General features: G+C 37.4%; 1 protein-coding gene across 1 annotated transcript in view; it reads left to right on the plus strand.

Moving 5' to 3' along the window:
* The window catches only part of LOC145674361 (mitochondrial inner membrane m-AAA protease component AFG3L2-like), a 354,119-nt gene that overhangs the window by 64,316 nt on the left and 271,796 nt on the right, over positions 1 to 18,007 (plus strand). Inside the window, exon 8 of the mRNA XM_081744313.1 lies at positions 3,146 to 3,267. Coding sequence (XP_081600439.1) covers positions 3,146 to 3,267 — 122 coding nt within the window. The remainder of the gene's footprint in view (positions 1 to 3,145; positions 3,268 to 18,007) is intronic.

Below are 18,007 nucleotides of genomic sequence, written 5' to 3' on the forward strand. Positions count from 1 at the left end.
ATAGGGGAATAAGTTTAGTAGTCGCACAAGGACTTTCTCAGCGGCTAGCTCCAATGAAGTCCCTGGCCCTCTGACCAAGTTCAAATGAGTTAACGGTTCCTAGCAACTTTTCGATTTTTATACCGTTCTGGCAAACATTTATTCCATGGATTTTTGGTAAATTCTCAGCGTAGCAGCAAGGAACTTACATCGTGGGATTACTTTCAGTATTACCCCACAGTTTTAACCTCAATGTGCATCATTTAGTGGTGTGAGAAAAGTGTTTATGGTGATCTTCAAAAGATAATATATCATTTTTGTATATATATGATACAAATTCAAAAGGGCTGTCGCATTCTGAAATGTGAAGTGTAATTTTGTGTTTATTGAAGTAGTTAATTGTCTACGTCCATGCCAGTGTTTAGTGTTGTTATTATTTTTCTTCTACATATTTTTTTCATACATATAGTGCATCTAATAAATAGGTATATTATTATTGTATTGAATGTGTTTTCGTTTCATATGTGAGTAGTATTTTTGTGTGTCGCAGTCTGGAAACGATTCTCTGGATGTCCACGGGGACTTCGAGACGAGACATCCGAACCTCTCGGTGCTTTATGCTCATCTCATTGCCGAGATCTGAGAACGATCCGAGAAAAGTTCTGTGATCTCCTTTTAGAAATGTTCTTTAATGTCTTAACCAGGTAAGTTCAGCTGTTTTGAAAGTACACATTGGTTGGACGAGAGGACCAGATCCCGGAAAGCGGTTACAGCCTATTCACTGACATCCTATCTTTAGACAGTATTTTGGGTAAACAAACATTAGAATTTAAGACTTAGTGATAATTTTAGTCAAATCAATTCTCTTGGATTGAGTATTAGGCAAACAATAAAAATGATATGAATTACGTACATAGAATAGTTGAGAATCTCAAACAAGTATTTATTACATAAATAATAGAAAATATAATTTATTAAGGTAATTGTTCAAGTTCTAATAACTTATTATTTAAGTATTCTGCCCGTTGGCTGGTCCTGGGACTAATGTTGTTTCTTTTTAAATCTTAGATTTGGACCTGAAAATGTTTCTTCCACGTTTCTCGATCTTCAGCTTCCTCTTTTAACTCCCAATATTTTCTTCTGTTTTTCAAATCATCGATCACTTATGTTCTTCTTCCTTTTCCTCGCTTTCCTTTTATGGCAGTATCAAGAAGACAATTTCTTCGCAAGATGTGTCCAATTCAATTATCCTTCCTCCGAAGGATGGTGGCTAGAAGCGTCCTCTTCTCTCCTATCTGTTTTAAAACATCTTCATTTGTTACTCTCTCTGTCCGTTTTGAGCTCCTTCGTGACTAAGCGGTTGGCATACGCGAGGCCCGGGTTCGATTCCCGGCGGGAGCTCATGTTAATCAGTAATAAGTAGTTCCCGTCTCATATAGCCTCGAAAGGAACTTTAAACTCAAAATCAACTCAAATCTCTGTCTATTTTATCTTCTTCATCTTTCTCCAAGACCACATTTCTAAGCGCTCTAAATATTTCTTCTCTTAGTTCTGTAATGTGAAAGTCTCTCTCGTACAGTCCAATGCTCCATATATAGCACTTGACTAACTTCTTTCTAAGTTCAGTATTAATCCTGCTAGTTAAGAGTGATCTTTTCTTAAATGCTTCTCTGGCTATGACTATTGTTAACTTGATCTCTTTGGTGCAGTTATAATTTTTTTTTAACTCCCAAAATGTGGGCATTTTAAATGGAGGAAACTTTAAACGTGGAATGATTTACACTTGTTTTGGAAGATTTATATAACTTGAAACTTAAGTTAGCTTAAATCTAATATCTCATCTCCGAGTGGACTCAAACACAGGAGACATAAACCATTGGTCTCTGCTTGGTTAGTATTTTATTTCAGAAAAAAAAATTGCGTTAAGCGTTTTCACATGAACTCACTGTTTATAAGTTAAAGCATTCAGATATTAATATACAGGGTGTATCAAAAAAACTTTACAACTTTGAAAACTCATATTACTTACTTATTTATTTAGCTTACAGACATGGTTTTGGTGTCATTTCGTAACAAAATACATTTTTTTTTTACCTTATACCTAAAGAGGTTCAATGTGGCTTACATTGGTGATGCGAGCCACATCCCATCTGAAGTCGATTTTTTGCCAAGCAAACCCGCTACAGCATGTCATGTGTGACTTGTTCAATTGCGAGGTAGATTCTAACTGTGAAGTCTGGCAGATAAACCGGCAAGGGTGGAACAAACATGGTATCCTTGATGAACCCCCAAAAGAAGAAATAAAGAGGTGTCAGGTCCAGTAAGCGTGATGGCCATGGAATTGGCCCACCTCGGCCGATCCGTTTACCTGGAAAGCGGACATTTAGGAAATCCCGTACCTTGGTGAGGTACAGTTCAATAAAACACTTACGCCACTGATAAATAGTAGACCTACTGGGAGGATCTTTATCATACTTTGTACAAAAATTTCGTTGCACAGTTGTCGGAGACTTGGATTCTTCAAACCAAAACACATAGCTAGCACGCTCAGGGGCCATTAAAGGCAGCCATCTTTGCTGCAACTGCCGCTAGCGCTTGCGGTGGCTTATTTCTGAACTAGTGTACTACATGAGTCAAAACTTTATGTATTTTGCTACAAAATGACACCAAAACCATGTCTGTAAGATAAATAAATAAGTAAGTAATATGAGTTTTCAAACTTTTAAAGTCCTTTTTGGTACACTCTGTATATAAATAATAGAATATTAATTTAAGATGATGCAAATTCTACTATCTTATATTTTTATAAAATATTATCTTCAATTATTTATAAAAATTAGTAAGTATTTTCTTTTATTAACATCAATATTAAATAAAGGGAATTTTAATTGAAACTTTTTTTTAAATATAAATATATTTGTATATACTCAACTCGTATATATAAATTTATTTCCGAAGTGGGACAAGAGTAGGGTGATGTGTACAATATTCTGACTAATAAGAGTAGTCTCCACTTGAAAAAAAAAAGATTGAGCGAAAACACTGCTTTCGAGTATGGTAATATAACATTATTAAGAATTTCTAGTTTATTTTGTCCGTATTCTACAAAAATCTATTTAAACCGAGTTTAATATCTTTTAAAAAAATCTTATTGTACTTATTTCAGGCCCTCCTGGTACAGGGAAAACGTTGCTCGCAAAAGCAACAGCAGGTGAAGCCAATGTGCCTTTTATAACCGTTTCTGGATCAGAATTTCTAGAGATGTTTGTTGGCGTAGGACCCTCCAGGGTATGATTTTTGAATTCTCTTTTGTTTCTACTTATTGCATGTGGAACGATAGAAATGTTTTGTAAGTTACTGATATACATTTGTTTTTTATTATCTGTGAAGGAGCGAGGTTATTACTTCTTAAAGTTTAATCATACACTTATAGAAACACTAAGGAGTGTTCATTAACTTCGTTATAAACACTTTTTCACGTTTATCAAAATTCGAGTTTAGATTTCAGTTTTGCGTTCATATTTAATACCAAGGTTATGAAAGACAGAGCCTACAATTAACGTGGGTTCCAGACCACAATGTGGACTTTAATCCGGTGCAGTTGGCTGGTTCTTAAACCATTATGGAGTATAAATCCCCCCATTACCATTACCCACACACTGTCTCACCTCCAAAAGAGCTAGATCACAGGACTGCCCACAAAATTCGAAGACTATAGTACGGAAGGTATAACGTCGTTGGGATCCCGCGAAAAGTTGTAGTGACGTTTATGGGCTCGCTTGGTTACTCGTGGCTCGATAATTGGCACACGAGAGGGATATGAATCACACGTTAGTTAAAGGTGAGAACTCTGCTTGTTTCAGCTACTGCACAGTTTCCTCAACTGTCCTTCTGGTAGGGGATATTAACACTAACAACTTCTCTTTGTTTAAAAGAATAGAGACCTGGAAAATAATATAAATATACCTGGAAAAACCTGGAAAAAGCCTGGAATTTAAAAACAAACATCTAGTAGACACCCTGTACTAGTAAACTTCAACCACTTTCTGTAAAGTGCTCTTAAGTCACTGAATCAATTAAAAAAAAACTCTCTTTCTGTTACCGTTTTTTCAATGGCGATAAACGGTGAAACAGGAAATGGTTGATTTCTACCACTTCCGGCTTTAATAGAAGGTTAACTGAGGAGACAGAATCTATCCTTGAGGTTCTGAACCGATTGTAACAAATTGCTTCTCGATATCTCGTACCATTACTATTTTAGTTCTTGTACTGTCCATTGATAGACAGATGGACATAATTATTGTATGAGACTTCCGACACATATGCCTAGTTGGGCCGCGGTGGCTCAGTGGTACAGCGTTCACCTCTGGCATTGGTTCGATCGCATCTCGCGCAAAGTGAACTTTGTGGTGGACAAACACCGTGTACGTGGGTTTCCTCGGGGTTCTCCCGTTTCCTCCCACTTTCTTCATTCCACCATTACATTTATTTCTCAACATCACCGTCTCCTTTAGCCTAGCTAGCATAACCGTGGGACGCAAAACTTAAAGATTTGATTTCATGTACATATGCGTAGCGTAATTTGTAAGCTTAGTAGTAGTTTCTAAGCATTTGTACTCCTGTCACACACACACACACACACACACACACTATAGGGTGAGTCAAAACTCCTTGGACACCTGCATAAGTTTGAAAATCGACGGGAAAAGTAAAAAGTGATGATGGGAACAGAGGTTTGATGAGGAGCCGCAACTTTTGGAGTGTATGTTATTCATGGCCGCCATCTTGAAATCCGCCATTTTGGATTCAAGTCACTTTTTTTTAAATGGGAAGGGAGGTGTATGAAACTTCAAATAACACTAGCTTGTGCTCAGGAATTTAGTGGTGTGATTTGTTTTTTTTTTTCTATCTTATTCAGTTTAGAAGTTATTAATGTTCAAAGGTGGGAAATTATCTTGATACTGAATGCTACAACACATGTTCTACGTGTTGTCCATCCCGTGTAATGCACAACTGTAGTAGCAGCAACAACTCTGACTGCACACGGAGGAGAATGTCTCCTGAAATTTGGTCACAGGCTTGTTGGATGCGTTCCTCCAGGTGTCTCAAATCACGGATTGTCTCAGCATACACTATCTGCTTAAGATGTCTCCATAGATAAAAATCAAGGGGCGTTAAGTCAGGGGATCTGGGCGGCCACTCCACGGGACCACGGCGACCAATCCACTTCCCTGGCAATTGTTCATTCAACCATTCACGGACACCAAGTCCATAGTGTGGAGGTGCGCCATCGTGCTAAAAATAAGATGGGAAAATGCCGTCAGCGTTCAGTGTGGCAGAGAACACAAGGTCCTGCTGCAGCATCAGATACTGTGGTGCAGTTAAGGTGTTGTAAATGAGAAATGGCCCAATGATGCGGGTGTCCCATATGCCACACCACACCATAACCTTTGCTGGACTATGTTCTCGACTCGGGTCAATCCAGTTCGAATTTGCGTCACACCAGTATCGACAATTATGTCGATTAACCTCCCCGTTCAAAGTGAAATACGCCTCGTTGCTGAACAGTATGCCCTTGGCAAACGCAGGATCCAGTTCGTGTTGTTCAGTAGCCCACATGCCCACATGCCCACAACCGGCGAACAGGGTCATCCTCGTTCAGTTTATGTTGAATGTGAAGCTTGTAAGGATGCCACTGATTGGCGTGCAATACCCGGACAACGGAGGATTGGCTTATTGCACATGCTAGGGACATACGACGGGTACTTCGTTTAGGACTTCCCACAAACGACGCAACAACCGCCGTTGCAGTTTCCTCATTGGTGGCAGTCTTTCGTCGCCCACTAAGTGCCCTATCTTGAACAGAGCCCGTCTCCCGGAATTTGGTGATCACGTGAGCCACCGTGCTGTGCGATACCGGTTCTCTGTCTGGGTGCCGTCTGTTGTAGTCAGCTGCTATTGTTCGGTAACTGCGTTCCCCTGATATAAGGATGATTTCGATCTTCTGTTCACGTGTCAGACAGACCCATTTTCCATCACCTGGAACAAAGAGAGAACTGGGTCAGTATCAAGGTAATTTCCCCCCTTTGAACATTAATAACTTCTAAACTGTACAAGATAGAAAAAAATAATACACCACTAAATTCCTGAGCTCAAGCTAGTGTTATTTGATGTATCATACACCCCCTTCCTATTTTTTAAAAAAATGACTTGAATCCAAAATGCTGGATTGCAAGATGGCAGCCATGAATGACATACACTCCTAAAGTTGCGGCTGCTCATCAAACCTCTGTATCACTTTTTACTTTTCCCGTCGATTTTCAAACTTATGCAGGTATCCAAGGATCCAAGGACTTTTGAATCACCCTATATATATAAATAGGGGGCTGCAATGGCTCAGTGGTAGAGCGTTCACCTGTGGTGCATGGGGGTCCCGGGTTCAAACCCTACTCCTGCCAAGTGAACTTTGTGGTGGACAAACACCGTGTGCGTGGGTTTCCTCCCACTTTCTTCATTACAGCATTTTATTCATTTCTTATCATCACCGTCTCCTTTAGCCTAACCGGCGCGATAGCGACACTAACAAGGTGTCTCTTGTTCGATCCCAGGTTATGTGAGTTTATGGTGGACAACATCGTGTCCGTGAGTTTTCCCGTTTCTTCTCACATTCGTATTTCACCAGTTCTTTCATAATCATTCGCTATTGATCATACGTGTTGTTTAGCCTAAAAGACATCTGTGAAACATGAAACTTGAAGCTGCGTTGCACTTTACAATTTTCGGCAAAACTGCCTGCTTACAGGACTTTAATTCCTTCATTTTCTTAATTAACAAGGATTCACTAGTGGTGAACCTTTCAAAAAGTATATAATGAAAAAGAAATAGAAGATAGTAGTTTTGTGTTATGGGTGAGAAAACCCTTTGAACTATTAAGAGGCAAAATATATCTCAAATAACTGTGAGTATTGAGAAGAAAATGTAATAATACGCCATTGCAGTATATTTCAGGCCACAAAAGTTATTTTATTGTGGAGCTTATTTAGCATCCTAATCATCAACGACATACTTTTACCTACGTCACAATTCATCTTTTCACAATTGTTCATCTTTACCTACAACAAAAGTGCTGTCATCTATTAATCACACAAATGGCTTACTAGACACATATTCTAATAGAATTATAACGAGAAAGAGTAGGTATATTTAACTCTAAGTAGCCCAGAAACTACGTGACCTATTTCCATGACACTTTTGCCATCATCATCAGTGATACCTCATTGTGTTTATAGTCTTCCTACCAGCATCCGCTTACTTCATGGAATTGACCAATAGCGTGTCGGGAAAACATATTACGGGGGATATTTTATTGATGCTGTTATTGAATTGTAGTTCAGTGCCCCTTTCAACAGCAATGTTATATGATACTTGTAGCTAAGCTTAAAGTGAGATCTGAACCATGAGTTCCCACCGAGAATTGAACCAAGGTCTCCCGGAACAAAGAAGCACACGCTAGCCATATAGACACAAGGGAGCTCTTTCCTTATTGTTACTTTAAGCTTCTAAAAAGTGGAATGTGAGGTGACACAATTTAGTTTACGAGAGCTTTCGATACAGAGAATACGAATATGTAATCCATTGGCACGAATTCAATATGGCGGAAACAGATTGTTGAAGGAAGCTTTATTTTTCAACCAATAGAAATGGAACTTTGTATATGAGGAATTTATGCTAAACAAACATATATCCGTTTACCAAAATATTGAGAATTCCCTACGAATGAGTAGGACAAAAGGGGTAAAATCAATATGGCGGATAAAGAGAGAATTTTTTTCTTAGTCGGAGGACACTAAAGAACAAAATATTGAACATGTGTACCTTTTTAACTATAATGAACATGCATATCTTTCATTGCACGAATTTCTAAAATTCTGCGGAAGGGATGAGAGGCAATTCAGTATGACGGAGGTAGGGGAGAGGGAATACAGAGTAAATCTAAAATCGTAAGGTACCTTATTTTTCTCCGAAACTAATCAAGTTACGGGTGATCCTACTTAACCTGTGTAAACCAGGCTGTTGTGTCCACGATTTACGGTATTTCTGAGTCATGGGCGTCATGATTGGATTGACTTCGTATGTTTAAAATGGCAAAGGAGCAGATGCGACGGTTCATATATTCCTGTAGCGGGGCGAATATTATGAAACAAGGGAAACTTTAGAAGGATTTTGAACTACAACGGGTCCTCAAGGAGTTTCAGTGGGCCATATCTTTTTTTAATAGTAGTACTAGGATCAGAAAATTATGTGAGCGTTTATTTGTGTCCTTTATGTACATACATATGTTACTCAATACATACTCTATTTGCTGTGAAACAATTATGCTGCTCTTTCCATGCCGTAAATGCATTTGGGTAAAACACCGGACGTTGTCTATTACACCACTGTTTCATACATGCAATGAGTTCTTGGTCACTGACAAACTGCCTGCCACGAAAGTGGATCTTCAGATGACTAAGCAGAAAGACATCGGACGGGACCAGGTCCGGACTGTAAGAAGTTATAGAACCATTTCCAATTTTCTGCTGTGTGTGATTGGCAGAGTTGAGTCTCGCATTATCTTGATGCAGTTTGATGACTTTATTTTGGAACTCCAGTCTCTTTGTCTTTAGAGAACATCACAGCTTTGCTGATGACAAACAATACCGTTCCTTATTAATTGTTGCGCCACGTTCCAAAAAGTTGATGAAGATTACGTAGTGATGATCCCAGAAGAATATGGCTAGTAGCTTTTTTTTGCTGAACTGGTAAATCTCATTTTTGTGTGTGTGTGTGTGGGGGGGGGGGGGGGGTTAGAACCAGGATGACGACAGTTCATGAACGCCGCGTTTTACTCTCGGGATCCATAATGAAATAACTAAGTTTCATCCTCTATGATTACACCGTCAATGCATTGGAGACTTACCACTGAACGTGTTCTAGAGTTGGAAACAACGTTTCTTCCTGTTCCCTTGTGAGCAGATGTGGAATCCAATGGACACAAAGTTTTCTGCAAGCTAAAGACTGTATTAATGTCAGAACACAGATAATCCAGTCGGTTCAATAAGCTGTCATATGGTTACACATCTGTCATTTGTGATGAGTTTATCAATGTGGTCTTTGTTAATGTTGTTCCCTTCAGTTGATAGTCTACCTTTGGTCTGTATTTGGTCCAACAGGTTGAAATCACCACTGTAGAACCTTTGTGCCTATCGCTGGATATTCTTGGAGTTCAGTGTCTCATCCCCATACATAGGAAGCAATTTGCATCGAATGGATGTAGCTGAATGATCGTCGACTTTCAGTTAATGAATTATAGCTCAAAGACTACTTACCCGATTGGTATGCTTAAGACCTTGGTTTTTTGGAACAAGAAGGAAGTGGCAGTTTTATGGTGTAAGTTTGATTGCAGTGTTGCCATAGGAAGGGAAATTACGGAGGGAAATGTAAGGGTGAGAATTCACCAAAAAAAGTCCCTAACAGAATTCAGGATTTTTTGGAGCTGGCACCACTGTTGATAAAATATTCTTTGGTCTGTTGACAACGCACAGTGAAAGCGTGAAGTCGTTTTCTACCATACAAAGACTGAACGAAAAAGTTCTCTCACATTGTATACATGAAATTTGTATACACGGAGGTGTTGCAGCTTCCCTAATTATCCTATTAAAACACTCTATAGTGCGTCATGTCGGCCAAAGATGAGGCTTTCAGATGCTTGTGGGTTTGTTCCAATGTAGCAAAAAAAAAAAAAAAAAAGGGAAATTATAGACGGATTAATGTGCTTTTTTTTACGAATTTTTCATCTAAAATCGGGAATTAATTTTTTGTATGGCTGGGAACACTGCTACTAGACAGATGCAAACCATCATAAAATAAACGCTTGTACACCTCTATATATTCTAGAGGTATCATGTCTATATCTGACAAACTAAGCATGTAATAAAAATATATATCGTTATACAAGCACTTCCTTTTCGGCATATTCTGCTTAGTACCTTGTCTTTCTTATTTACCGTGTCTTAATTCAAAAAACATCTCTCTGAAATTATTTGTTACATTTTTTTTTGTCGCTTATACCTTATTTCTTAAAGAACAAAAAATATGCTTTCAGATGCTGGCACATCGTTCCAATGTAGCCAATAATAGGGAAATATACCGGGAAAATGAGATTTTTTTTTTTTTTTTTTTTACATTTTAAACCCAAAATCGGGAATTAAAATTTTGTATGGCTGGAAACACTTCTACTAGATAGATGCAAACCATCTTAAAATAAACTTTGGTACACAACTAGTATATCCTAGAAGTATCATATCGTTATCTAAGAAACGAAGCTTGTAATTATAATAATAAAAAAAATGTATGATGGTAAACAGAAAAGTAAAGAAATTCGAATTTTTCGAAAGCCCCCTATATATTCAATTGCAACGACCTGTACCTGCTTTTATTCACTAAAACTTATGATCAACTAGCATAAGTTGACTTGCGTTTGTACGTATAGGTACGGATTTATAAACGTAAATTTAGAACATTTTGAATTTTTTGACCCAAAAAATAGGAAAATAATAATTTACCTAGTTGGCATCGCTGATTTTGAGTTGTTCAAAATGGTCTTAAAAATTAGGTATCCATTTGAGGTATATACCTGAGAATTTGTAAGTAATCTCTAAAACAAGGGAAGTTACAATGAAAAAAACTTTAAAAGAAAATCGAATATTTCCGATTTTTTGACTTTCGGGCTCAAATTTGGGAGGGAAATTGGACACTCAGGGAACAAAAATACAGCAGAATACACTTTGGTCCAACCATATTTGGCATAAGAAAACAGCTCTCGTTATTTTAATTAGTGTCCACACAGCAGACGATTAAATGCGTTACTCACCTGTGTGATCTACTTTCGGCCTCCCGTATCAAAAAGGTTACACGCAATAGTTCCACTAGAATAAGGTTGTTTTTACAATTTTTCTCACAAAAGAGTGCGTTTGTGCCAAAAGACACAACTTCAACGTCTTGACCATAAGAAGTCAATTTAAGTTGTGTCAATTTTTGTCTTTAATCCCCATTAGCTCACCATTGAGAGCTGAGAAGTATCGTATCGGCCATTCCTTCAGGACTGTTAAGTGCAATGGGGGTACTGTATTTCTTCTTCCCCCCCCCCCCCCCCTCCATTCCTCATGTTAGCTATTTGATTGAGAAAGCTGTTCTATATTCTTTTCTTGCAAGATTCCTGACTATGTCTAAATACTGTTGCAGTTTTGGGAAATTGATCGCGTGTTCATAGAAGCCATTTGGGTTCTATATTTACTTTTTGTAATATGCATCGTGTTTTTCTTCTTTTATCTCTTCCTAGTTTTCTTCATTTATATTCCTGCGAGTCCGCCATATTAGTTTTGCCTTTCTTCAGTTTTTGGGATGAAATTGTTAGAACTTCGTGTAATGAATGTAATTTAAGTTTTCAGTATATCGCAAAGCCGTCATATAGGAAGTTGCGTGTCCACAAATCTAATCGTTTGAAAATAAACTCTTTGCTTCTTTCTAGGTCCGCCATATTGAATTTCTGTAAATATATGTTCTGTGCATCAAGAGGCTGTCATAAACCAAATTTTCTGATTTTATATTTAATGCATAAATATCTAATGTAAGAGTAATAAAATATTCCATGTAATTATATTTTTTCTCACATCTTCTACCTTTCATATCATTGGTCGGTTCCATGGAGCAAAATGAAAGTGATAAGAGGGCTGTTGGCACATTGAGGCTTCAGTGAACATATTAATAAAGGTTTCATGGAAATAGGTCAAGTAGTTTCTGTGCCACTGAGGGTCAAAAGTAACTTCTTGTAATAATTCTAATAGAATTGATATATAATAATCTCTTTATGTGATCAATAGATGACAGCATTTACGTTGTAGGTAAAGGTGAACAATTCTGAAGAGATGAATTACGATACAGGCAAGATATGTCGATGATGATCAGGACACTAATTAAACTTCCTAACATAATCACTTTTGTGCACTGAATTGTGTTGCGGTTACATATTTCAAATATTTGGTTTTAATTCCTGCTGATAGTTAATGTATCCAAGCCCTCAAATTGCTTGCACAGGTAACGTGTCTTGTCTTCGAACAGCCAAGTGGTGATAATAGCGTTTGCTATTTTTGGAAAGGATCGCTAGGCGAATCCTTGTTAATTAATGAAACGAAGTTTCAAGTTTCACGTTCCAGAGGTGTCTTTTAGGCTAATCGACAGGTGGCATGTTATTTGCCACGACTTGATTTTTGTGTTATTTGCCACGATTTTGTTACAGTATTTGCATTCTGATTTTTATCAGATCTTATTATCTTGAAGAGTCATACACACTTGAAATAAAATGAAGGATTGCCAGGTACCTCTATTTGTGATGCCCTGCATCAAATGGTAAGTGCTCTTGCCTTAGGGACGAGAGAGGTCTAATTAGAATCGCTCCTGAAAGACATTAAGCTCAAACCAATGAACACAAAGCATCATTAATATCACAATTGCTTAGTAAATTGATATGATTCCATTTTCTCATTGATATAATTGAAGTTCTTAATATAACCTCCTGTTACATAATGTTTTGTTTTCTGTTATACTACGTGGCTAAAGAATTGATTTTATATATTTAAGAAAAATGAAATGGAATATTTCAGTTTTACGTGCCACGATTATGTCATGTAAGCTAAAGGATATGATGATTATGTGAATGAATGAAAAATTGTGTATTGGAGACAGTGGAAGGAAACAGAAGAACTCCGAGAAAACTTACGCAGACGGTGTTTGTCCACGACAAGGCATTCTGGATTATTATAGGAGCCGTGTAAGATTATGAACCAAATATGATGTGAAGTTATAATCATCACTCTATTTCATGCTTCTCGATGCATACATTCTACTCTATAGTACTGTATATTAAGTCTATAGAATGCCTGCTGCGAGATATTAGAAGCGGGTTAGAAATAACAGAAGGGCTACATGACATCTACTTTGAGCTTCGTAAATTAATATATTGTGCTACAGTTTGACATTTTGTAATTTTTCCTATTTGCGACTGCCTGAACTATTTTATGTGGGGGGAAAAGGTGACTCAGTGGTAAAGCATTCACCTCCGGTGCTTGAGGTCTCTGGTTAGATTCCAGATCGCGCGAAGTGGGCTGTGCGTGTATCCCATTAGAAAATGAAGTGAAACCTTAGAGTTTTACGTCCCACAGATATGCCGGCTAGGCTAATGGAGACGGTGATGATGAGAAATGAAGGCAATGGTGGTATGAATAAAGTGGGGGAAACAGGAGAACTCTGAGAAAACCTACGCACGCGGTGTTTGTCCACCACAAAGTTCACTTGGCACGAGTTGGAATCGAGCCAGGGACTCCACGCACCAGAAGTGGTTCATCGTTTCATTATTTAACAAGGATTCGCCTAGCGATCCTTTCCAAAAAGAGCGAACGCTATGATTATCACTTGGCTGTTCGAAGGCAAGACACGTTACCTGTGCAAGCAATTTGAAAGCTTGGATACATTAACTATCAGCAGGAATTGAAACCAAATATTTGAAATATGCAACCCCAACACAATTCAGTGCACAAAAGTGATTCTGTCGCGAAGTTTAATTAGTGTCCTGATCATCATCGATATATCTTGCCTATATCGTAACTCATCTCTTCAGAATTGTTCATCTTTACCTACAACGTAAATGCTGTCATCTATTAACCACATAAAAATCTTACTAGATACTTATTCTAATAGAATTATAAGGGAGTAGATGTATTTGACCCTCAGTGGCTCAAAAACTATGTGACGCATTTCAGTGAAACCTTTACCAGTGTCTTCACTGAAAGTTAGTGTTGCTATAGGCCAACTATCAGTTTTCGTTTTCTCCATAGAACTGACCAATGGCGTAAAAGATGGAACAAGTTGTGCGAACATATATCATTATATGGAATATTTTATTTCTATTGCATTAGCTAAATAAGCATTAAATATGAAGTTCATGGGAGCCTTTTGACGCAGAGAATACATATTTAAAGGAATCCAATATGGCGGCTACAGAGAGAAGGAAAGTATTTTCAACCAATTGATTTACAGGCATGCAATTTGGTGTATGAGCGCTTTTCGGTTCACAGAAATTACGTTACATTCATCACACGAAGTTCCGAGAATTCCATCTCAGAAACTGAAAAAAGGCAAAATTAATATGGCGGACTTGTGGGGAAGAAGAAATGTTTTATCTAACATAAATGAACAAAACTTGGTATGTTGAAACTATTGATAAGAGACTGAAAGGTAAATTGAATATGGTGGACAAAAAGATTTAGATAAATACAACGTACGAAATTTTGTGCTGCGTCATTACTGTTTGGAAACAGTTTGAGCTTTCCGCGAGACCTGTAGTCCCATGTCGATTCCACTTGCCACATTTGAAACAAATTATTTTCTAAAGGGTCGAGATTTTGGCTGTATAAAGGGTACTTTATCAATTAGAGTCTCTGCTATTCCTGGAGTTGCTCTGTAACTACGCGTGAGCAATGAATTGCACTGGACATTAATGACTTGGAGCAGAGCTGGACATTTTTGTATATCCAGGACTGTAGTAGAGGATACATGTCAGTATACGCCGTACACTCTCTCTTAAGATTAGTTATTTATACTTGCTACTTTAAGGCGTATAGTACTTTCTACTTTTGTTGCTTTTACTTATTTATTTATGTCATGACTCCTGTGATAAACTAATCATTCTATTCTATCACTTTCTTTTGTATTCTATTCAAAAGCATCACAAAGATAATAGTTTAAAAAGTGGTTCTCAAAGTGGGGTCCGTTGGACGTAGCCATAGGGTCCGGGACACCTAAAAATTGAAATGTGTTGTAATAAAGTGGAACTCACAGCAGTAATGCAAGAAGTATTTTTAAGGTTAAGAAACTGCAACTGTGGGCAGTACAAGTACAAAACAATAAGTTTTCATCATTTCCAGTGCATAAGGAGTTCATTGAATTTTTAGATGAAACCTCTGTGCCCAAGTGCACACAACACCTGTAGGACACTGAGAGCATTAGCTGCAAGTTTTCGAGAATATTTTCCTGTTCCACAACCTGGTAATGGTTAGATTTAAAATCCTTTTCCTAATGTAGAAATCCATGACATAGAAGGTATGAATCTCTCTAACACAGAAGAAGAAGAGCCATTGGAACTATACTGCGATACTTCATGGAAAGACATTTTCAAAGAAAATGAGCTTTGTAGTTTTGGTTGCGTTTGCGTTGTGAGTATAGATAGTTGTCTAAAAAGGTATTGTAACATTTGATCCCTGTCGCTACCAGTTACTTATGTGAGCAAACCTTTTTTGCTCTTCGCAGTATTAAAACCTTAAAGCGAAATCGTCTTGATGTGGAATTGGACCTAAGATTGATGGTGACGAAACTTATTCCAGCAATTATGAAAAAAAAAAAAATATTTCATTCCACAAATTAGTGGCACCACATTTCAGAACATCGTTTATCAAGTGGATTTTTACCATGTGAAATTTTACATAGCATTGCAAGGGGGTTCACAGGTTACTTTCCGAATGAACATGGGTCCACATTATCGGAAAGTTTGAGAACCACTGGTTTAAAATATTTTTAGACTAAAACAACATCACAGCTTTTATATTTTTAATGGAATTATTAATATATGCGTTTTACATTATTAATTTATACCAATCATAGATGTTTATAAAACGGCGAATACCTTGTAAAAATGTTAGGATTATATGACTATATGACTGCATGTAATATCATGGATGGATCCTCTGTAATTGTTCAGCACAAAAATTCCCATCCACAGCACGACCATCTGGATCGTCTTCCACAACACTGCACCATATTCATAACATTATCCTTGTTTCAATGTTCCTTTTTGTAAAACTATTCTTGGCCTAGTTGTAACCATTGACAACCAGCGGCAAAGTATTACAGAAAGAGCCTTGTTTAATCGCCTTGGACGGTCCAACTCCAAAACCTATCTTTCTTACGAAATTGTTACTACTGGGAATTATACCTAGGTACACGGATAGCAACTTGATAAGCTCCATGTTTGATCGTCTCAGTTTAACCGTAATACGGGTAATACGGAACGAGGGCTGTGTCGATGTCTACGTATGACCATCACTGTAATCCACGTAATTTCTTGTCTTTATATCCAGTGGTTCAGAAGAAATTTTCCGTGCTTTCGGTGTGTCTGCCATATTGCATTTGTCCCCTACCAGGAAAACTGTTTTAATTCCTTAATTCATGCAAATGAAAACGTGCTTTTATTCAGAGAATCAAGAAAGCCTCTGTTCACAAAATTTCGTACGTGATATTCCTTTAAATCTCTGTGTCCGCCATATTGAATTTGCCTTTTAGTCGTTTTTGAGAGAAATTTCTAAAATCAATGACATATTCGAGTTGTATACATGAAAAACTTCTTTATACCAAGTTTTGTTCATTTCTATTAGGAGAGACATTCTTTCTTTCCTGCGAGTCCGCCATATTGATTTTGCCTTTCTTCAGTTTTTGGGATGAAATTCTTAGAAGTTCGTGTAATGAATGTAATTTAAGTTTTCAGTATATCGCAAAGCCCTCATATACGAAGTTGCGTGCCCACAAATCTAATCGGTTGAAAATAAACCCATTGCTTCTTCCTAGGTCCGCCATATTGAATTTTTATAAATATATGTTCTGTGCCTGAAGAGGCTCTCATAAACCAAATTTTGTGATTTTATATTTAATGCATAAATATCTAATGTAAGAGTAATAAAATATTCCATGTAATGATATTTTTTCTCACATCTTGTTCTTCCTTTCATATCATTGGTCGGTTCCATGGAGCAAAATGAAAGTGATAAGAGGGCTGTTGGCACATTGAGGCTTCAGTGAACATATTAATAAAGGTTTCATGGAAATAGGTCAAGTAGTTTCTAGGCCACTGACGGTCAAATATACTTCTTCTGGTAATAATTCTAATAGAATTGATATGTAATAATCTCTTTATGTGATTAATAGATGACAGCATTTATGTGGTAGGTAAAGATGAACAATTCTGAAAAGATGAATTACGATAAAGGCAAGATATGTCGATGATGATCAGGACACTAATTAAAATTCCTAACACAATCACTTTTGTGCACTGAATTGTGTTGCGGTTACATATTTCAAATATTTGGTTTCAAGTCCTGCTGATAGTTCATGTATCCAAGCTCTCAAATAGTTTGCAAAGGGAGCGTGTCTTCGAAACTTAACTCAGTATAATATATTTCTTCTTTTTGGAAAGGATAGCTAATTTATGGCGAATCCTTGTTAATTAATGAACAGAAGTTTTAAGTTTCACGTTGCACCGGTGTCTTTTAGCCTAAACGAGACGCGTGCTCAGTAGCGAATCAATAACAAATGCAAGAACTGGTGGATTAAAAATGTGAGAGGAGACAGGAAATCCCACGGACACGATGTTGTCCACGACAAACTCGCTTGACGTGGGATCGAACCACGGACCCCTCGTAACCAGAGGTGATTCTGGATTTAGATGCAGATGTTACTACAAAACATATTTCGTTACAGCTATTAAGTGTAGGATTTGAAATTTACGAAAATAAGGATACTTTCTTGCTTAAGTTAACATGATATACAAGGATCCTTGTGGTCAGGGAACTCAGGGAAAATGGTGCAGTTCAGAGAAACTCAGAAAGACTGAAAATCAGGGAAAGTCAAGGAAATTTTATAAAATATATTTTTTCTATCTAATTGTACACCAATTTCATCTTAGCCAACCATTAATGATCACAGTATGGAACGTTGCTTAGATTTTTATGGGTTGTAAGTGGAATGTACATATGAGTAATTGATTATTATTTGTCTCTAGAGAACAAAATGTTCTCTAATATAAATATTCACAATTATTTACTCGTTATTTACATGTCAGCGTGATCCGACACCTGTCGTGAAAGTCAGGGAATTTCCTGCCAAA

Source organism: Thermobia domestica, chromosome 17, assembly GCF_964235325.1.
Source record: "Thermobia domestica chromosome 17, izTheDome1.hap1.1, whole genome shotgun sequence".
Taxonomy (NCBI): domain Eukaryota; kingdom Metazoa; phylum Arthropoda; class Insecta; order Zygentoma; family Lepismatidae; genus Thermobia; species Thermobia domestica.